The following is a 21,346-nucleotide window of genomic DNA, read 5'->3' as shown; positions in this document are numbered from 1 at the left end:
AATGCTGATTGGCTGAAAAGTTGAACTGAAGAAGAAATGGAGCGATGGCCATATATTGGAGACTTTAATTGACAGTTTCTGCTCACCTTTGTCGTCTTTGCACATGTGAGCCATGTGGCTGGCTTGGATGTTGTTTAAGCCTGTCATGCTACCTGTGTAAAGTGGTGGACGAAGCAGTGGCCGGTCTGGAGGCACGAGGGGGCGGGCAGGTGGGTCAATATTGGTTTGTGTATGATACGTTAGCTCAGAGATGAAGACCGCAGCAGGTCAGGCTCGCCTCAGACATGATTATGAACGATTGTGATGCTTTGATGGCGTTACAGTTTGTGCAATCAGGGCTCAAAGCAAAATCCATGCAGACCAGCAGTGTTGTTTGGTGACTTAAAGAAAAACCAACTCTTACATCACTGTGATGGTGCTGGGTTAACCGGATCCTTCTCACAGCTTCAGATCCCACTGAGAGGACTTCAGAAGCAAACGTTGTATTTTTCATGGTGTCTTTTATTTTGAAAAAAGACCAGATGCTCTATGCCGTTCCTCTGTCTGACTTCCTGCCCTCCTCAGCAGCTCTCTGTGACAAACGGTCACAACAGAGAGCTGTGGAATCACGAGAGCTGTCATGAGTGGACAGAATCAGCTCTGTCAGTCACATCTGAGCAGGAATGTGAGGAGGATTTTCCCTTCTTGCCAAATGCTTGAACAAAATAGCACAACAAAACCTAAAAGAGGAATATGATATCACACAAATTTGTGAAGTGAAACAAAATGGGCCTTTCAACAACAACATGTGAAGAATTTCTATTTTTATTATTATTTCGTAATAAGAACCTGATGGTTTATCATTATTTCTATGCGCAGTTAATTTTAGGTCCACCTTTAATGCGACTTCATCCAAATTCATTTCACACTGATGGCCGAGTTCTAATCACACATAAGTTTATTTGCTCCTCCTTCAGGCCTTCAATCACGCTTTCTCAGATTAATCTGATCCTCAAATTTCACTTTATGTCACAAGATTTCGTGTCAAAAATGCTCATCATTTATTCTTTAAAGGGTATAGTGTGGAATTTAAAAAGTAAAGCTATGTTGTACTACAGTTACGGTACTCAGCTCCTGTCAGAACACTAATATAATAATAACACAATTATAATATCAATAAATCTGTATAACCTAAAAACAGCGTTGGGTCTCGTCCAGATCAGATGACATATGCTAGAAACTGTTATTTTACACACAGACTCTGTGACATCACTCAGCCTCCCCCTGCTCCACCTCACTGCTAACAGTGAAGTTTCTCACACGTGTGGAGCTGCAGTGACCTTGCTGAGATAAAGCTGCTGCTGCTGCTGCTGTGGGCTGACGGAGGAACCTTGGTGGAGGTTCCACGCCTGACGTTTACGCCGACAGGGGACCGGCTTCCTTTAGAGACTGACCCTCCCACTCTCCCACCCTCCTCCCTCTTTCCTGAGTCATCACGGCTCCGTAGCTGTCCCTCATCTCTAGCGCCGCCCACCAGCACCGCCTCCGCTCCAGAAACCGCAGGGGTTTGTCCCCTAAGCGACCCCTCCCATCTCCTCCCCTCCTCCTCCCATTGGTCTGCTCCTCCCCTCCCCTCCTCCCCTCCCTCCTCTATCACTCCTCTGTATCCCCTCTCTTCCTCTTCCTCCATCCTCTGTCCTCACTGCGAGCGTGTTTGGATTAGAGGACGAAGACGCAGAGGAAGAGCGTTTGGAAGCACATGCTCCCTGACAGGAGAGAGGGGGGAGGCTCGGCTTCTTCCTCCCCTCTTTTCTCTCCACAGCTGGAGGAAAAGATGTGAGGAGCACAGAGGAGCGGAGGACCACCTGACTGTCTGTCTGTCTGCCCGTCTGTCTGCCGGCATGCTGAGGAAACTGGTCTGCAGGCGGATCTGCTCCTGTAAGCTCCTCTTCCTCTGGAATAAATCCAATATTGATATCGATTCGCGGCTGTGATTGGTGATGAAGGTGCGGTGCGGGTACAGCTGTGAATCCAGGGGGAACGCGTGTGCCTGGTCTCGATCGTAAACACAGCAGGATTTTGTCTTTTCCTGGCCTGCTCTCTGCTGGATTGTTGTGTGGACAATGCATAGGAAGTGATGTGTGTTAGGGTTCAGGTCAGGAAGCTGCAGGAGCAAGTGTGATGAGTAAACACTGAAACTTTTAATCTACTTGTGTGTGATCAGAGTGGAAGGACGAGCTGATAAAAACTCAGCCGTGAAGGTTAAATCTGATCTGAAAGGCTTCATTCTGTCGCCCGTCCTCCTCTGATTCTGTAAATTATGTCTGTGGTGCACTTTGAGGGCTGTTGTCACCTCATTTTCTTTGTCTCTGGCATTTTTTAGAATCCTCACACAAGTACAGATCATTAACCTCTGAAATCCACCGAGGGCCTGTTTACTCTTATGTTTATGGTCACGTCTGTTCCTTTACTTAACAGGCATACCCACAGGCAGAGGTTAGAACCGAAGAATTGTAAGGCTTGTTTCAAAGCTGTGCTTCTTTAATGTGTGGCTAAAATGTAACCTCAGTGGTTCACTGTTAGCCAGGTGGACGTTTGGACCGATGCACTGAAATTGTCATCTTTTCTGTACCGTTTGGTAACAATCTTTTATTTTCATGTCTGAGCAGGAAATATTCTGCCTCAGACACATTCTCACTGCTGGAAATCGTCTGTGTGTTTTAGGAGCTTGTGCCTGTGTTGAGTTTGAATAGACTGGTACTTTTACAGTCATCTTCTACTCAGTTTAAGCACTTATAGTACTTTCTTACAATAAGCCTCATTCACCCACACGCTCATACAAGTGCTTTCTTTATTCTGTACCTAAGCCCTTTTAACCTCACACTCGATTCATTATCTTTGCTGACATATGTCGGCATATGTCTCCTCCAGAGGTTTGATTAACAGATGACCCTCTCTGAGTCAAAGCCGCGATGTTTAAAGTAAAAAGAAAAGACTCCTGTAATTAGGAGCAAGCAGGTTAAAGATCGGCTAATGTCCGACCTGCAACTGGATGCTGGAACGTATGAAAACAGATTGTTGATCAGAAAGTAGCTTTACTGACGCAGGCTTTTCTTTTTTCCTTATGAAACATCACCCGAGGCTTTTACAAGGCTTTTTAACAGTAAGACATCACACTGGTGATGATGATACCCCTCTCAGAGAAGCCGTGATAAGATTAAATTCATCGATCGACAGAAAGCAAAGCGCCATCCAAACATCTTCTTATGTCACGCTGTTAGTAGCTGTAGTTTCAGAGCTGCTGGGGGTGGATTTTCATCTGGTGCTAACGTGTTTGTCACCGTCCTGGGCCTCTCTCGGTGTCGCACTATGTTTGTGTTAGCGTGCTGAACTTGAGGTGACAGGTGAGGCTGTGTTTTTCCCTCACACACACTCACAGTGTGTTATGCTGTGAGGAAGACCTCCAACCTGATGTCACATGACTGATGTGTTGGCTCAGCTCCCTGCTGCTCTGTGTGTGTTTGTGTGTGCATGTGTGTGTTGAAACTCTAAATAATGAAAAAGGATTGATTGCTGGCCTGGCAGATTCCTGTGCTGAGGGCGGCTCACGTGGCGCTCTGGCGTCCACCGCAGGAGACATCTGCACAGGGCTGGGCCTCTTTCAGCTGCTTCTTGTTGCTGTATTTTGGTTCAATTACTGATCAGTTCAAATGTAACAGATTATATTTATAATGATTAGAAGTGAAACAGATGGTTTGCTGGATATTCTCCAGATCTGGCCCCTGAATTGTGAGGATTTGTTGCCTGTTTGTTTTACATGACAGGAAGAGAAGACAAAGACATCACCATGTGCTCTGCTCATTTCCACATCCACAATCTTTACACTCAGAAAACTGGTTTTTAAGTCATTAGATTACATGTAAGTTTTATTTAAAAGTACAATGTGAAATATTTAATTTAGTGGAATCTGGTCAAATGAAATTTACTATTTAGCATATATTCAGTTTATACCAAACACATTTCCCTTAATGATTAATTTTGATAATTTTATATATTTCAGCTGCATTTTACTCTGAATGATTGTTTCCTGTTTCTAAAGGGCAAAAAAATATTTTATTAGTGTATTCATTTACTATGCTACCGTAGCTTTGCATGATTCACAATTCAAAATAATCCATACTTGTCTTATACTGGGCTGTCATGCTTTAGCACCTCCTCTAACGTTTTTTACTTTCAAAACTGGGCCTTGTAAACAGCAGGTAGGTGTCTGTATAATTAGGGATATATGCTTCTTTTTTTGGGATCAGTCTCATGTTGTTGCTCAGTGGCATCATACAGATCCGAGAGTAGAAAAAAACTGAGCACGTAAAGAACTTTGAGGCTCAGTGGGTTTATGTGTACATACACTGACATCATTAATTAAATATATATTTGGCATTATAGCAGTGTGTAACTAGCTGGACTAAAACATGTGTTTGTTAAAGATAAGTAATAAAAATACTCAGTATGACCCGTGTCCATTTATCATATCTATAATGCTGTATGACAGCAACAAATATTCACATTGGAGAGTCTGAAACCAGCGTGTTGTCTCATAAATGATCATTTATATGCGATAATGTGTCAGTATCAAGCAGGGGAGATAAGGGAAACCATCAGTGTGACTCTCTGATGAAGCAAAGCTTTTATTTGTTTATAATAATCATAAAATCTGAGAGTGTGGAGGATAAATGTAGTCAGTTTTCAGATGGTTGCCCTGAGGATGTGAGTCGGTCCTCCTATGGTCGCTCTGGCTGGGAACACAGGGCTAATTGTTGTCTTTATTGTCAGGGCATTGTGTCTCTGACCTGCTGCCCTCCTCGCCATCACCAGCTCTTTAACTCGGTGTTGCAGGAATGCGAGTTATGCCCTCTGCGTCAGCTGAAGTCCAATCGCAGAAATGTCAGAGTCCTCCTGCTGCGCCGCATCGTTTGGATGCTCGGCGGTGGCGTTTTTCTTTGTGAGAACTTTGTTGTTCAGTCACATGACTGTCCCTCTGTCCCCTCTCTTTTCTTCCTCCCCAACAGACAAGAACTTCGAGGACGATGACTCGGTGGACGGCAACCGCTCCTCGTCCTCATCCAAAGGAACCTCGCTGTCCGGGAGGAAGGCGGTGAGCATGGGTTCATTTCGACGCCCTGCCTCTGCCTCCAGCAGCAAGTCTGCAGGTCAGAACCACCGCATCTCCACCCAAAAAAAAAATAAGATGACAGTGTTTTATGTAAGAAAGGCAAAATCCAGGAGCGTTTTGTGGATCTGTAATTCTTTCTGCTGTGTTTTCTGCAGGGAGGGACGGGTCCAGTGCTGGAGCCGTGGATGAGGAGGACTTCATCCAGGCTTTTGAAGATGTTCCCACAGTGCAGGTTAGTACATATGTGACATGTACTTCAAACTGCTGACAGTCTCCATCTGCAGGGAGTAAGACTCCTGCTCATGTGTGGAGCTTCTCCTCTCTCTCTCCTCCATCAGATCTACTCTAACAGGGAGGTGGAGGAAGCCATGACGAAGATTCGAGACGTGCTGTCGGACGACAAGCGGGACTGGGAGCTGAGAGTGGCAGCTGTAAGTACATGTCCTGACCTTGGCCCTCGCCTCAGTTTGAAATATCGGTGAAGGTGTGTGTGTACTGAACTTTTTTTTGTGCTCCACCAGCTGAAGAAAGTGCGTTCGCTGCTCCTGGCCGGTGCACCAGAGTTCGACGGCTTCCTGCAGCAGCTGCGACTCATGGAGGCTGCGTTCAAGCTGTCTGCCAAGGACCTGCGATCTCAGGTGGTGAGGGAGGCCTGCATCACTCTGGGGTAAGGCACATGGCTCACTTGATTTGGACCTCACAAGATAAAAGTAAAGGAGAATAAAATCAGGCTCATCGTCTCCTCCTGCCTGTTATTAGTGCACAGCTGAAATGAATCCATCTGTCTTCCTCTCCATCCATCAGACACCTGTCGTCAGTGCTCGGCAACCGGTTCGATCACGCAGCAGAGGCCATCATGCCAACACTCCTCAACCTGGTCCCCAACAGTGCCAAAGTCATGGCCACGTCCGGCGTGGCCGCCATCCGCCTCATCCTCCGAGTACGTGCGATAAAGCAGAGGCTGCGAGCGGTTTCGATGCTGATCACTGACATTTAAGGAAGAAAAAGTTTAACTTTAAATCTGTTAAATCTTCGTCCATGCAGTCTGACTTAGCTGCTCTATCTGATCTGAACATGTTCTCCAGACATAACAATGTTAGCCTGATGTCATAACAGGATGGATTTCACAGAAAATTTGATCCTGCAAATCACATTTCATGTCCAGAAGAAAAGACTTGACTGTTGTCAGATGGAACAAATTTCTTTTTAAGTGAATTCAAATGCAGGAGCTTGTCTATCTGAACTAAATTAAGAGAGTTCCTTCTGCCTTTTTCTCAACAGCACACACACTACCCACGCCTCATCCCCATCATCACCAGCAACTGTACCTCCAAATCTGTGGCTGTGCGAAGGTGAGACACACTCACATTTTCTCTTTGATCGTTTTTGTCTTTATAATTGTTTCATAATATTTTAGTGGGATTTTATTTTTTTCCAGTTTCTCCTTTGAGTTCAGTTTGTTTTATTATAGTTTTTTATCATTATAATTATATGTTTATATTTATCATTAATTTATTATTATTTATGGTATTTTTTATCATATTTATTTTTGATTCATGTTGTCTTTGTTTAATTTATTTTATTTGTATATGTAGTATTATGTTTTTAGTTTTTTCCTTTATTTTTGTGTTTTCTATATTTTATTTTTGTTTTCATACATATGTAATTTCTTTTTTAAATATTTTTCCTTTTTTATTTTATAAGTAGTTGTTTTTATACATGTCTGTATTATGTAAATTATATTATTTTAATACTTATTTATTTTCTTAATTATAAACATGTTTTATTTATTATTATTTCCTCATTTCTTGTTTTAATTTCATTCCAGTATTTACTTTTAATTAAGCTTTTTTATTACATTTATATTCATGTGGTTATGTTATTTTCATATATTTTATTAATATTTGTTTACATTTTTGAATGTGAATTTATCAACTTTTTTTTCTTTTATTTCACTCTAATATTTTTTTCTAATTTAGCTTTATCTTATATATATATTTCAATTTTATTTATATTTATTTGTTTTATAATATTTTTTATGTATTTCTTTCTTGCTTCATTTTTACATTGATTTAGATTTTAATATTTATGATTATTTCAAAAATAATTTGATTGCTTTCTTCCTGTTTGCAGGCGCTGCTTCGAGTTCTTGGACCTGCTGCTGCAGGAATGGCAGACGAGCTGTCTGGAAAGGTGAGGAAAAATCAGTGGGTCAGCTGATGGCAGGGCTTCACAGTTTTAGTTGGATTAATGGTTAGTAGTATTTGAGGCGTGCCTTCATCACTAACTGTGTGTAAACTGTGGAATACGCAGAGAGCCGTGCAGTAAACACAAAACAATAGCAGTGACAGTGATTTGTGGGACACTCGGAGCGCTACATGCTACCTTGTGAGGAAATGCGACACCGGCCGGGTCAAGGTCTTTCTCAGCGGTTTCCATGGCAATGCCGGGGGATCTCTGTCTGCCACCAAAAAGCTCTTTGTGTTTCCACCCGGCTGCTTCCTGCAGCCGCCGCCGCCAGGGAGAAACCCGAGCTGACCCCTCAGTGTCAGGGGAGTGCTCTGGTTTTCATCGCTCACTCAGTCAGAGGCTGTCCATGTGCGGATCTGAGTCATTGAGCTACAAATCAGTTTTACTAAGAGAAAGGACTAAAAATGTTTTAATTTGAGAAAATTAGGTCTTTGATTTGAACCTCAGTACCTTTCTTTAGGTTTTGTTGTCAAACAAAAGTCACAAGCTGTGATCGCTTTAATTTTTCCATCAGATTTAAATCCACACTTTGTGCTTTATTTGGTAAAGTTCTCTAGGCAGCTGCCTCCTGTTGCACATTCAGCACAAACTGAGCAACATCCCTAAATATTGATTAATAGAGCTGTAAGAGACTAAAGTGCCAGCAGAGCTGATGGAGTGTAGACTGCACAGCAGATGGCAGTTTAAAGGTCACTGCTGCAGTTAATGCTGGGACGTGTGCAGGCTGTGACTCTTCCTGTCATTACAGCTGTGAGATAGTGCTGCATGCATGATGGTTGAGTTTGACCATGCTGAATGACGGAGTAGTTTGGCCTGTTTTTTCTTCACTGGCTGTACTTAAGGTTAACACCACTGGAACTTTGAGCCACAGTGATCTCAGCGGGATGCAAAAGTGGCAGAAAAGCTAAAGCAGCTGTAACAGTCATTAAGCTGATAAAATAATAAATATTAATAAAATATCCTAGATCAAACTTTAAAGGTTTTAGGGTGGCAAAACCCTAAAGTTTTATAAAGGTTTAATTTAGCTAACCATGTGTCCCTAAACCTGCTTATTTTCAGCCTGAAAGGCTTTGGGTATTGTCGACACCATGTATGTATTTATGTATAAAACACATCTTAACAACAAGGAACACTGAGGATGGAGAAAAGAAATCAGCACACAAATAAACACGCGCATGTTCAAGCATTGTTTGCCTCTCAATGAAAGCAGGTACACTAACAGTTTTCCTGTTCTCCTCCACCTGCAGGCACGGCACAGTTTTAATGGAGACTATAAAGAAAGGAATCCATGATGCAGACGCTGAGGCTCGCTCTGTGGCCAGAAAGTAAGTCTGAATGCACTCGCACCTTAAACCTACAGAAACAAAGGAAAAGGACATAAAAGCAGAAAGTTTATCAGCTCATGCCCTGATGGAGGTTTGTGGCCCTCTGGCTTGATGTTGCAGGTGTTACTGGAGCTTCCACAGTCACTTCAGCCGGGAGGCGGAGCAGCTGTTCCAGGGCCTGGAGTCATCCTATCAGAAAGCTCTGCAGGCTCACCTGAGGAGCGGAGACAGTCTGATGTCGCTGCCCGCCTCTGACCGCTCCTCCTCCTCTTCTCAGGAGAGCCTCAAGTGAGACTTCCTCTCCTCCTCCCCGATTGATCAGTTTATTGATTAAAGTCATAAAGGGAAAAAAGGTTTTAGTCTTTGTGGCCCTTCATCTAGTTTTTTGACTAACTAACATCTCTTTATCTTCTCACAAAGAGGAAAACACGAGGATGGAAGACTAGTTCTCACCAAATAACATATCTTTAATGTAGAAATAATGGAAACATCTAATCTATGTGTAGTTTTCTGCTCCTGGACTGATTATTGATCTGTTTGCTGTCATAGACTGAATAGAAATGACTGCATTAAGCTGTTTAAGCTTAAACTTCTCCTGTAGTCACATACAGTAGTGCTGCTGCCACACCAGCCTGCTCATTCACTTCGAATGAATTTCTGCCTTTGCAGATCACTTTCTTGCTCCCCTCTCTTTCCTCTCTGTCACTTGACTCCTGTATCATGAACATATTCAGGGCCTCATTGATCTTTGTGCCGTCCACGTCTAATAAAAAGCTGCTGTGTTGATGTGTGTGTGCCGCGGATGAGCTGTTTGTCACAGATGGTCTTTTTTTTTAAAGATGTGATTTACAGCAGCAGAGAGTGTAACTAATGTAACTAATGTAACTATACTGTCCTGCTGATGAGGTGGGATCATGATATTACAGTATGGTATTCTGTCACACATTTGAATACGTACAAAATGCAGTTTTTAAATGATGATTTCATTTATTAAAGTAAAATGTATCCAACCTACCTCGCCCTGTGTGAAGAAGTAATCAATTCATACACTGAAGAAGTGGCCAAGTCGAACTCTGGACTTAAATCCGATTGAAATGTTTTGGCCTTAAACGGGCTGTTCATGCTGGAAAACCCTCCAATGCGTCTGAATTAAAACGATTCTACAAAGAAGAGTGGGCCAAAATTCCTCCACAGTGATGTGAAAGACTCATTGTCAGTTATCACAAACACTTGTTTGCAGTTCTTGCTGCCAACGGTGGAACAACCAGTTATTAGTTTAAAAAAAAGAAATCAGGAAAACAGTGAATACTTTTCCACAGCGCTGTAAATGCAGGTCAATCAGCGTTTCAGTCTCATGTCAAAGGGGTTTTGTTTTGACACAAAGGAGCAGCACTGGCAGATTTTTGGGGGAAGTCTTGAATGATTTTGTGACAGTTGATATCTCACACTTACCATTTGTTTGCTGTTCTAAACAAGCTTCTCTCTTTCGCTTCTTTCCTCCACAGTCGACCTCTGTCTGCAAAAAGCACTGTTGGGAGCAGCTCAGCCCGATGTAAGGACTATTTGTTTGGCTCTTCTGTTCATTTAGAAAAACCTGATTCTGCATGCAGCAGATGATCTCCTGTCATGTTTTCTTTGAGCTTTAAGAGGAGCACGTATTTGTCTAGTGTGTGTTCCTCAATAAAAGCTCATTTATCACCTAAATGCAAGAAAATTCGATTTATTAAAGCAAAAAAGGCACCAGAGGTGATCTAATCTCATCTGTCTCTGATCAAGTTGATTTGCCGTTAAACAGTTTGACTTTATCTGTCCTTCTCCAGCCAAACCCGCCCACACCTCCAGGACGCCGGCTGCCGCCTCCTCCCCCGGCTCACTCCAGCGCTCCCGCAGCGACGTGGACGTAAATGCCGCGGCCAGCGCCACCGCCCGCACGAGGATGCCTGCCGTACCCTCCACTGTGCCGTCGTCGGCCTCGCCCTTCAGCTCTGCCTCGGCGCTGCCTCCTGGATCCTACGCTTCACTGGGTGAGACAGCCGCTCACGTTGCGGTGATCCTGCTCCACACTCTGCTGTTGCTTCTAGCTGCAAACTGGACCAGCAGCTCCACTTATAACAACGTAGTTAACCTAAAAGCACGACCACGAGCACAGGCCGATTTATGCAAAATCATTACTGCCTAATCACAGAGCACACTTTATAAAAACAAAAAGATGGCTCAAAAGTTCACGCAACAAAAACTAAAATAACAGTTTGTAGTAAAAAAAAATCACCATCTGCTGTTTGGTGCTAATGAAACCCAAACAAATACTTTGAATAATTGCATTTATTCACCTTCAGATTCTGCTGCTTTTTATATAATTTGATGTCTTTCGGGCAGCAGGTCTTATGATCAGGATCAAGATGCTATTTCTATTTTTTCATTATATAATTGTCATGTTGGCTGATAATACGATTACTGAATCAATCTCAAATAAATAAATTGGTGTGGGCCGTTCATGCATTGGTCTCAGGTTGATCTGATCTGATGATAAGCTCACCATCCAAATCAAATTTGCTGTGTATGCCCCCCTCCCACCACCACCCCTCCTAACCTGTTGACCCTAAACCCTGTTGTGTTTCTCCCGGCCTCGCTCGCCTGTCAGACGGCTCGTGGTCTGTTAATGCAGACGGTAAGCTGTGTGGGTGTGGTGGGTGTTTTACCTCCATCAGTTCTGTAGTGGTGGTCATCTGTAATGGAAATGTCAGTGCATGGACTGTCTGTGCATGGTTTACTCCAGCTTCTCACACACGCGCACACACACCTAGAAAACTACCAACCTGTGCAGTTACAAAGACAAATATGATGACAGAGTTACAAAGAAACCTGTGAGCAGCACGAGATTTTCCCCGTCGTAGCTTCTGCTTTGAGTCTGAAGTTGTTTTATGATCACATGCAGTTTTTCCTTGCTTGAGAACAGAGTCAGCTGATTGTGTAAATAACTGATTCTGCTCCTCAGCTGTAGTTTTGACATGTAGATAAATGTAAAGCATCAGAATGGAAAAATCTGCGTTTCCTGTCCTGAGAAGTGCAGTGTTAGTCCTCTATTAGTTGGCCTGCAAACAGCTCAGACTTCACTGACTCTGAAGTCCCACTCTGGCTGTCAGTACATGGAGGCTTGAACTGCTCTCTGTGTGGTCAGTAAACAAAATACCTTCCTGTGCTGGTGTCCGAAGAGGTTCACATCCCTGCATGGTGGTGTCAGATCTGTCAGAAATAAGAGGAACAGCCTGTGATGTTGTGGCTGTTGTGGCTCCTTTAACTCAGCCCTCAGCTGCTGAGCAGACTGAAGTCACTTCTTTGTGTCTAGTTTGAAAACAAATAAACCAAAAACTCTTGACTGTAGCCATCGTTTGAGCTTTACGTGCAGTTGTGGCTCCTTTTACTGTTCACATTAACCTTTCAGCCTGTGAGTAACTGACTTACAGATATTTTCATGCTGCCTTTTTTGGAAGACTTGCGTCTCTGTGGCCTCGGACATGGTTAAACTTCCACAGTCTCTGTGTTGACAGAAAGCGAACAGAGAGACGGGCGTAGTTACTGATGAAGAAAGCACTTCATCGCTGGCTGTGACACAGATGCACACTGTGGCTGAAGGCTTCCCGGGCACAGGTTGTGATTGATGTATACTTGAAAAGACAACAGAGAAAAACCACACAAAAGTCTCCTAATCCTTGCTGTGCCTCCAAAGCAGAAGCAGTGCCGACCTGCTGAGGGCACTGGTGGATGCTTTATCACCCCGTCTCTGTCACACAGGCTCTGACACTCGTCTGGCTGTAACACCTGCCCATCAGCGAACATGGAGACCATGAAAAAACTGTCCTGCTTTCTGTTTTCTCCCACTTCTTGGCTTGTGCAGCTGTTATGACATGGCCTTCGTTGTTCTATGTCAGAGCTCAGGATGTTTGTATCCACAGATTAGGGAAAAAAAGCTTTCTCTGCAGTGCATGAAGCAGCTGCTCAGACTTTCTAGTGAATCCTGGAAGCAGAGGACACAGTTGCATCTACAGACATGTACAAAAGCAGGACTGCAGTCAGTCGTGTGTCTCTGCTCGTATTTGATCAGGCAGACGAATCAAACAGAAGCAGCCTATAGACACACAGAGCTCCTAATGTAGGAGTGGAGGTTATGGGGTGCTGAGTGGACCCAAATGTAGGACATGTGATCCAGATGGAGTTAGGCAGGACTCCCAACCAACGCCAGCTGTATTTACTATGTGTGTGTATACGTGTCTCTCCTTTACTGTGAACTGTATAACGTAATTGTTCCTGAGTCTTTGCACCAGTTCACTCACATTACAGCTCGTTAACCCGGAATGAAAGGTTGTTGGTGACGTGTTGAGACTTCCAAGCACGTCTGCATGAGGCACAGATTCCTCTCCGAGTCTGTAAATGTTGTGGCGTCTTTATATCTCCTCCATCTGTTTCTGTCTCCACATTTGAATCTGGCAGCTGAGACATTAAAGAAACAATTTGTTCTCAGTGACCAATAAACGCTTGTCATGTGACCCCTGCTACCCACAAAAACACCTTTAATGTTACCGTCTGCTGTCTTATGGATTTAAAGCTCGTGTTTATGGATGACAGACTCTGTGTTTCTCTGGTCTTCAGGATGATCTATATGGTTTTCCTCCCTTCAGTCTCAGTCCCTCTGTTTCTGCATGAAGCACACATGTAGGAAGTGTCACAGCAGTCTTAAGACTTCAGTGTGTTTGAGCTTTTGTCTTCCTGCGTCTCTGCCTCTGCAGGTCGAGTGCGAACGAGGAGGACAAGCTCAGGAAACGGTCCGTCAGTGACAGACACCCGGGGCCGGAGTCGAGGGAAAGTCGTCTCTCAGTCCCAGCGTGAGTAACTCTGCTGCTTTTTTAGTGATATAGATCAAATTTAGATATCGGTCTGTTCAAATATATAGAGAAAATGTAAACGTTTTTCTTAAATAACATTTCTGTCAGTAAAAAATGGATTTGTAACTATTTTTCATACTTTTCTAATCTTACCACTTATTTGGAAACCTAAACAAAGGTGTGACATACATATAAACTGGTTCACTGAAATATGTCTTCCTGTGTTTCAGCTGGGAGTCGGTCAGGCTCTCCCGGGCGGCTGCTGAGCTCCACCTATGGCCGGATCCCCAGGCCCACCATGGGCACCGGTGCCACCACCGCCGCCACGGGTAGCACCTCCACCAGCCTGACCGACAAGAGCCGACCTCGAGGTCACCGCAGCCAGGGCTGCAGCCGAGAGACCAGCCCCACCAGATCAGGCACGGGTATGGGAGGGAAGACAGACACATTTAAAAATGAAAGCGTTTTTTTTTAAACACAGGTTTGGGAGCGTTTGTGAAGGAGTTCAAGTTAAAAAGTGGAAAAAGAATTACTGAAAGTAAAAATCTGAGAACTTGCTATAAATATGATGCTGTCTGAAACAGTAAAGCCGGTCAGAATTGGCAGATCGGACTCCTTGTATGTGAGTCGACCTGCATGCTGGACTGGAGGCGACAGATCTTCCTGGTTCCTCTTCCTGGTGCTAACACCTGCTGCCTCCCCCCTCTCTGTCTCTGTCTCTGTCTCGCTCTCCTGCCTGACTCACTAACCGTCTCTGCTGGGCTTCAGGTGTGTCATGTCTGCCTAACCTCTCCTCCCTGCACCGCTCTCTGTCTGTCTGTCCGCCTCTGCAGCCCGGAGTCGCATCCCTCGACCGAGCATGAGTCAGGGCTGCAGCCGCGAAACCAGTCGCGAGAGCAGCCGCGACACCAGCCCGGCGCGGGGCTTCTCCCCCCTGGGTGAGTATGGTACCAAAGACTGAAGGCTGAGACGATCTCAGACGTCTGTCTGACTAAATCCTTACTTTTCCTGCTTTTTTATCTGCATGCTCTCTGTCTAATTGTCCAGGTTGTGTCTGCTGGTAATCCTTTAAAGTGCAGCTTATTGTTGTCTTTTAAGTTCCTCTGTAAAATAACATCCTCACTCCTGGTCTCTCCTTAACTTTGCGTCCTCCTTCAGTGTCCCGCCGTCACTCCCGTTCCACCAGCGCCCTGTCCTCTGCAGAGTGCTACTCAGGTGACCAGTGGAGCAGATTTAAACAGATAACGAAAACAAAAGCGGCTCAAAGCTTCCTGCCTCACCCTGCATGGCCAAAGTCGACTCTGCCTCCTGTGGTCAGAGTGGGAAGTAATCAATAATCAGTCAGATATTGGAAACCTTTACAGAGCAATCAGATGCAGCCTCCAGCCACAGATAAACCTTAAAGATGCTTAAGTGAAGTTTCCCACTCTGGTGCACATAAAGCAGTACATCTCATTCACCTACAGGGGGCGGTACTAAACCCAGTCTGGCCTGGTCCTTACAGTCATAGCTGCCGAGGGGTGTAACGGTTCTGAATCAGGGTGCAAACGTCCGCAGTCTCCTGCCTCCACCCGGTAAATCTGTCAGATAAATATAAGCAGGTGCAGCTTTAAGGTGGAATACTCTGTGCCAGAGTACAACATACTCACAAAAACAGTCAAGATTTTCTAACAAAGTTCCTCGTTTTTGTTTATTAAACTCATCATTATGAGTTGGGCTGTCGGTGGGCTGTTAGCATGGTGAAAGCTAAAGATGCTTCAAGTAAAGAGAAAAATGGGAATACTTAATTCATTATCAGCTGATCATGTCTGTGATAAAACAAATACTTGCCCGTATGTTTTGTAATTAACCTGACTATGGATCAGGCAAATCGTTACACCCCTACCTGTTGCTATGAAACGGCTACAGGAAACAGGAGTTCACGCTTGTAAATATTGAAGATAAAGTTTTGCTTCTCCTTCAGTTTGGTGGGTTTTTTTGCAGAGCATCATGAAGTTTATTTCTCTCATGCAGTTTATGGAGTTTGTTATTCTTACATTTTTTATCGAGCGCTGCTGGGTTTTACTTCTGGAGCTCTGCTTGTGTTTTGCATTTCTTTGTATTTGAGTTGATTAAACAGGCTGCTCGATGCTCAGATCTGGACTTGTGTTATATTATATTACATTCAAACAGCCTCTCTGCTCATCACTGTGGGTTTGGTCTGGTTTAAAGCAGTTACTTAAAAATTTGCAACCTGCACAGGTTAATGACACAAATTCTTCTCATGCAATTTGAGCTCATTAAATTGTCTGAATTCACAAAAACGGGACCAAGACTCACGTCACTGTTATTGATCGTCAGTTCTACATGAAGGAGATGTTTCTGTTTAATATTGAGGTGCGCCGGTGGATTTTAAAGCCTCTGTAATCAAACTGCTTCTCCTCCTCTGACCTCCTCCCATCAGACCGGCTGTCCCATCAGGCTCGGATCTCTGCCTCAGTCAATGCCATGAGGATCCTCAACACGGGCACCGAGGTCGAGGCTGCGGTCGCCGATGCTCTGGTGAGAACAGAAAACTGTTTTTGCCTTAATGTGAATACAAGTGTGAATCAAAGATGTTGTCGCAGCTCTTTCAGCTCTGTGTTAATGCCCTCTCTGCTCTTTCTCTCTGGACTTTGTACATTTCAGCTCTTAGGAGACTCGAGGAGTAAGGTACAGGTAGATCTCACCTGTCACTGCATGCAGCGCATGAGCTGTGCACACTGACTTTCACGTTTTAAACATGGATGCAGTGATTTGCTTTATTTCAAGTTGTTTTAGCTTGGTAAAAGTTGCTTATCGCTCCATTAAAAGCAACATGTTGATATGGACTCACAAGAGAGGGGGGAAAAACACCAAAGTAACCTCATCCATCCCATGCGATGACACCAGAAGCATCCATGAGTCTGCCTGTGTAGCTGCATGCTACTTCTTCTGACAGCTGTACATTTACCCTGTGAAGTCTCGTCTTTACACTTAGCCTCTCTCATCTCCTCTCTGATGCAGCGGAGGCCAGTGAGGCGGCGGTTCGAGTCGCCGGGGATGTACTCAGACGACGACGCCAACAGCGACGCCTCCAGCGCCTGCTCTGAGCGCTCCTACAGCTCACGTAATGGCGGAGTGGCACCACACTATCTGCGCCAGACGGAGGACGTGGCGGAGGTGCTGAACCACTGTGCCAGCGCCAACTGGTCCGAGAGGAAGGAGGGACTGCTGGGACTGCAGAACCTGCTCAAGAGCCAGAGGATGCTCAGGTGGGTGTGCCAACGGTCGAAAACAGGTCTGAAAAGCTCCACCTCTGCAGGTTTGAGGACTTTTGCGGTGGAGCTTACATATCTAGAAGTCACTGATTGGTTGAGGTAAAGGGGCAGTGGATAAGGTTTAATCGTAAGGAAACATGCTGGGTTATGAGTTTAATGTCAGGAGTTTTGTTAAAGAAGGGTTTAATAAAAGAAACCTTGTAACCTTGTAGTCTTTGTAGACTTCTAATCAACCTTGTACCTTGATGCTGACAGTCAGCAGAAAGGTTAAAGCAGAGAGATTTTAGTGGTCAGTCCAGGCTGAGATTCAGAGGCTGTGTTTTCAGCACACTCTTACTTCTGTTCAGATCTGTTTCAGCTACTGGAAATGCACTGTGTGCGGTTCAGGAGATGATCTCCAGCCACTCGCTCTGTTGTAGCTATACACTGTATATAGTGATGGACGTGTATTCTGAGTCTAAAAAGCCACACCCATCACTAGATACAAGTTTCTCATGACCACTGGTCTTTTTTTATTTATGGCCTTTATGACCAGCAGGGGGGGGCGATTCCTCTGGTTTAAAAAAAAAACAAACAAAAAAGGATATGAGAAAATGAGTGTGCTTCTCACCTCACTATTTTCTCTTCCTCCCAAAGTCGAGTTTATCTAATGAAGCTACAGTAAAGTAAAGAACTGTAATGTCTCCTGTTTCTTTACTCTGTCTGCACATAAAAGCTTTCTGTTGGCAACAAGGACAACAAAATAACCGTGCCTGTTGTTTCAGTCGTGTGGAGCTGAAGAGGCTTTGTGAGATCTTCACCAGGATGTTTGCGGACCCTCACAGCAAGGTGAGACGGCAGCATGTTTCACACGTACTCTTATTAAAAGTGAAAGCCGATGTCAGAAAGCAGCAGTTCACACTTTCTGTGGAGAGAGAGGGGACAGTGAGAGCCCGAGGGGGTAAACTTGGGAGTTTGTTGTGACTCTGAAGCTGGGACGTGAGCGTCGTGGCTGATTTCACTGCTCTCGTGTCGTCACTAACAGCAGGACAAACTAACAGTGTGTGTTTTCTTGTTGCATGCCTCCTCGCTGCTGCGGACTCTAACAAACACCAGAGAGTAAGTGTTTGCTCTCACTCACATGATAACTGTCTGCTGTCATATTTCACTGCGTGTGTACTCGTCTCAGACCAACATGTGCAGACAAACACTCAAACATCTCCTCCTCATCATCACCCCTGACTCTGTGACAGGTCTTCAGCATGTTCCTGGAGACTCTGGTGGACTTCATCGTGCTGCACAGGGACGACCTGTTGGACTGGCTCTTCGTCCTGCTCACACAGCTGCTGAAGAAGATGGGCGCCGACCTGCTGGGCTCCGTCCAGGCCAAAGTCCAGAAGGCTCTGGATGTCACGAGGTTAAGACTGAAACCTTTTCATCATTAAAGAAAAGTCCTGTATGCTTCTATCCTGCAATCAAATTAAACTCCAATCAACCAAACTGGATTTAAAGTAATTAATGGGACTTTCCTCTGGCTCGCTGTCCATGCAGGAAATAACACAAAAGGGCAACGAGTCACAGTTTTAGTAAAGGGGAAGGTATTCCTGTTATTTAATTTGGTACTGCAGGTGGAGCACAGGAGATATTTTGCACTAAATGTTTTTTTAAAAAGTTTATAAATTACTTTAGAATATGTGGTAATATAATATAAAGTATGTTGTGTGAACTCACTGAAGCAAGAGCAGCTGTTGTCAATAAAAAAGAGGGTGTAACTTCATCTCGTGTTCTGACGATGTTTTTCTCTCCTCCTTCCCGCTTCCATGCAGGGAGTCCTTCCCATACGAGCAGCAGTTCAACATCCTGATGCGCTTCATCGTGGATCAGACGCAGACGCCCAACCTGAAGGTGAAGGTGGCCATCCTGCGCTACATCGAGGCTCTGGCCAGGCAGATGGACCCGGCCGACTTTGTCAACTCCAGCGAGACACGCCTCGCCGTTTCCCGCATCATCACCTGGACCACCGAGCCCAAGAGCTCCGATGTCCGCAAGGTAGGAGGGCACGTCAGCCTCCGTCTTCCTTAAAACACTCCCCCCTTTTCATCCCTTTAAATTCCTCTAAATGTTTCATTTTTTTATATTTTCAGTTGTTTTGTTCTGTTTTTTTGTTTTGTTTCATGTCTTAAATTTTTCCCCCTTAATCGTCCTTCCTCCACCCACCTCACCCTTAGACCCTTCATAACTGGGCAGGGGAGGATTTCTCAGGCCGACCCAGCACCGTGGCCTCTCTGCCCGGGGAGGGCAACCTGGAGGAGAGGTGCAAGCAGGTAGATCCTCTACCAGTGAGCATGCGCAGCGTGAATAACCTCGTCTAACCCGGTCACAAAGAAGCGGGAAGCTGCTGTGAGCGTGTTTGTTCAGGCCCGCGTACAGAGGACATTAACCTGAGAGTGTGAGCGGGTTATGTGAATGCTTTTCAGCACTAACTGCTGGCAAACAGTGAAAAAGGTGGACAGGTATCCGTGTACCTGAGGTGTGTGCATGAGATGCTGCTGCTGAGTGCAGCTTTAAGACTAACTCTGCCGACCATTGTGATGTTTGTCTTATTATCAGGCATGAATCTGACCTTTAACCTTCACAGTAAAACATGAAACATTTGAATCATTTGAAAGGAAACTGAGTGATAAATGCTTCCTTTAGCTTTTGCTTAACAAGTTCAATTGACATGCTGCATGTTAACAGAACTATTACTTTTATTTTTCGTGTTATATTTTTTCCTCTTCCAATTAAAATGGTCAAAGTTTCAGAGAATCGCAGTCTTTGTACAAATCTCCAAAAGTTGATTCTGTTCATCTGGACGTAGCGTTTTGTGGGAGAAACGTTTCGTCACTCATCCAAGTGACTTCTTCAGTCTCAGCTGACCCCAAACTTATAAACAGTACATTTGCATAATGACTGAAACCAGCCCACTGAAGGAACAATGGGCTGGGAGGTCAGTTCCTTAATCTTAATTATGCAAATTCTCATGACCATTGATCAACAATCACTGACCAAAACCCACTGATCAAAGCCCACTGATCAATGGTCATGAGTACCATTCACAGAGAGTTGGGGAATGGCTGCAATCACAGCATTGTAAGATGGCAAAAGATGTACCCTTAGGCCCCCTCCTCGATTCAGAGATGGTCTTTCCCTTTTCACGTAAATGGCCTCCTTGACTCTGCGCTCAAACCAGCGTTCCTCCCTGTCCAGGATGTTTACATCCTCATCATTGAAAGAGTGTCCACTGGCCTGTAGGTGTAAATAGACTGCAGAGTCCTGGACTGACGAGGTAGCTCTTCTGTGTTGTGCCATCCGCTTCGCCAGAGGTTGTTTGGTTTCCCCGATGTATAAATCCTGGCAATCCTCCTGGCACTTAACAGCGTACACTATGTTACTCTGTTTGTGTCGGGGGACCCGATCCTTGGGGTGGACTAATTTTTGGCGCAGCGTGTTTTGGGGTTTAAAAGCCACAGAGACACGGTGTTTAGAAAAAATGCATCTCAACTGCTCCGATACTCCTGACACATACGGGATCACTACAAGTTGTAATCAGTTGTCCTTCAGTTGTCCTTCTCTCCTGGATCGGCTGGAGCTTTCTTTAGGTGCCTTTCCAGCTTTGACAAAAGGGAAAAGACCATCTCTGAATCGAGGAGGGGGCCTAAGGGTACATCTTTCACCATCTTACAATGCTGTGATTGCAGCCATTCCCCAACGCTCTGTGAATGGTACTCATGGCCATTGATCAGTGGGTTTTGGTCAGTGGTTGTTGATCAATGGTCATGAGAATTTGCATAATTAAGATTAAGGAACTGACCTCCCAGCCCATTGTTCCTTCAGTGGGCTGGTTTCAGTCATTATGCAAATATACTGTTTATAAGATTGGGGAAAACTGCAGTCAGCTGAGACTGAAGAAGTCACTTGGATGAGTGACGAAACGTTTCTCCCACAAAACGCTACGTCCAGATGAACAGAATCAACTTTTGGAGATTTACTTTCTTGGATGATTGAGCATGCATCAAGATCTTTGTACAAATAATCCCTGTGAGCCTAAAGGTCAAATTGCTCCAAACTCTCAGGTTTTTTTTGTCACAGAAGCTCCATCCACCTGCTGTTCAAACCTTGAGTTTGCAAAGGGCAGCCAATCAGAAAAAAGCTGGCTTAATTGTGGACAAACTAGAATAAAATAAACAAAGAATATTTTGAACTGTAAATCATGCAAAGCCCAGAATTAAAATATGGTGCACAATAGGTCCACTTTAAAGTGGAAGCTAGGATTATAATAAGTAAACACGGCTGAAGCCATGTTTACTCAGAGTTGATTTCTCTGTGGGAAGATTTAATCTTTGAAAGCACTCTGTCTTAATTTGTGGAGAAATTGTGGTACGGTTTTTATTACTGCTGGACTTTGTCTGTTACTAACTGTTGAAAGGTTGGAGGTAAACAGGT

At 44.4% G+C, this 21,346-nt stretch overlaps 1 protein-coding gene across 14 annotated transcripts in view; it reads left to right on the top strand.

Annotated features, from left to right (window-relative positions):
* The window catches only part of LOC134620312 (CLIP-associating protein 1-A-like), a 54,146-nt gene that overhangs the window by 20,570 nt on the left and 12,230 nt on the right, over nt 1-21,346 (top strand). For 2 of the 14 annotated variants that reach the window (XM_063466402.1, XM_063466415.1), the window contains 21 exons: nt 5,046-5,186; nt 5,305-5,381; nt 5,488-5,580; nt 5,671-5,816; nt 5,954-6,089; nt 6,431-6,501; nt 7,283-7,342; nt 8,647-8,724; nt 8,845-9,012; nt 10,230-10,276; nt 10,545-10,748; nt 13,509-13,604; nt 13,835-14,029; nt 14,438-14,542; nt 16,048-16,145; nt 16,272-16,301; nt 16,629-16,876; nt 17,647-17,710; nt 18,115-18,278; nt 18,688-18,910; nt 19,090-19,185. In XM_063466402.1, the coding sequence (XP_063322472.1) occupies nt 5,046-5,186; nt 5,305-5,381; nt 5,488-5,580; nt 5,671-5,816; nt 5,954-6,089; nt 6,431-6,501; nt 7,283-7,342; nt 8,647-8,724; nt 8,845-9,012; nt 10,230-10,276; nt 10,545-10,748; nt 13,509-13,604; nt 13,835-14,029; nt 14,438-14,542; nt 16,048-16,145; nt 16,272-16,301; nt 16,629-16,876; nt 17,647-17,710; nt 18,115-18,278; nt 18,688-18,910; nt 19,090-19,185 (2,540 nt within the window). Of the gene's footprint in view, nt 1-1,661; nt 1,918-5,045; nt 5,187-5,304; nt 5,382-5,487; nt 5,581-5,670; nt 5,817-5,953; nt 6,090-6,430; nt 6,502-7,282; nt 7,343-8,646; nt 8,725-8,844; nt 9,013-10,229; nt 10,277-10,544; nt 10,749-13,508; nt 13,605-13,834; nt 14,030-14,437; nt 14,543-16,047; nt 16,146-16,271; nt 16,302-16,628; nt 16,877-17,646; nt 17,711-18,114; nt 18,279-18,687; nt 18,911-19,089; nt 19,186-21,346 lie in introns of those variants that run through there. The other 12 variants (XM_063466414.1, XM_063466404.1, XM_063466403.1 and 9 more) reach the window with 12 other exon arrangements.

The sequence above is a fragment of the Pelmatolapia mariae genome, linkage group LG23, assembly GCF_036321145.2.
Source record: "Pelmatolapia mariae isolate MD_Pm_ZW linkage group LG23, Pm_UMD_F_2, whole genome shotgun sequence".
Taxonomy (NCBI): domain Eukaryota; kingdom Metazoa; phylum Chordata; class Actinopteri; order Cichliformes; family Cichlidae; genus Pelmatolapia; species Pelmatolapia mariae.
The sequence above is the reverse complement of the archived record's forward strand: the minus strand, read 5'-3'. Positions and strand labels throughout refer to the sequence as shown.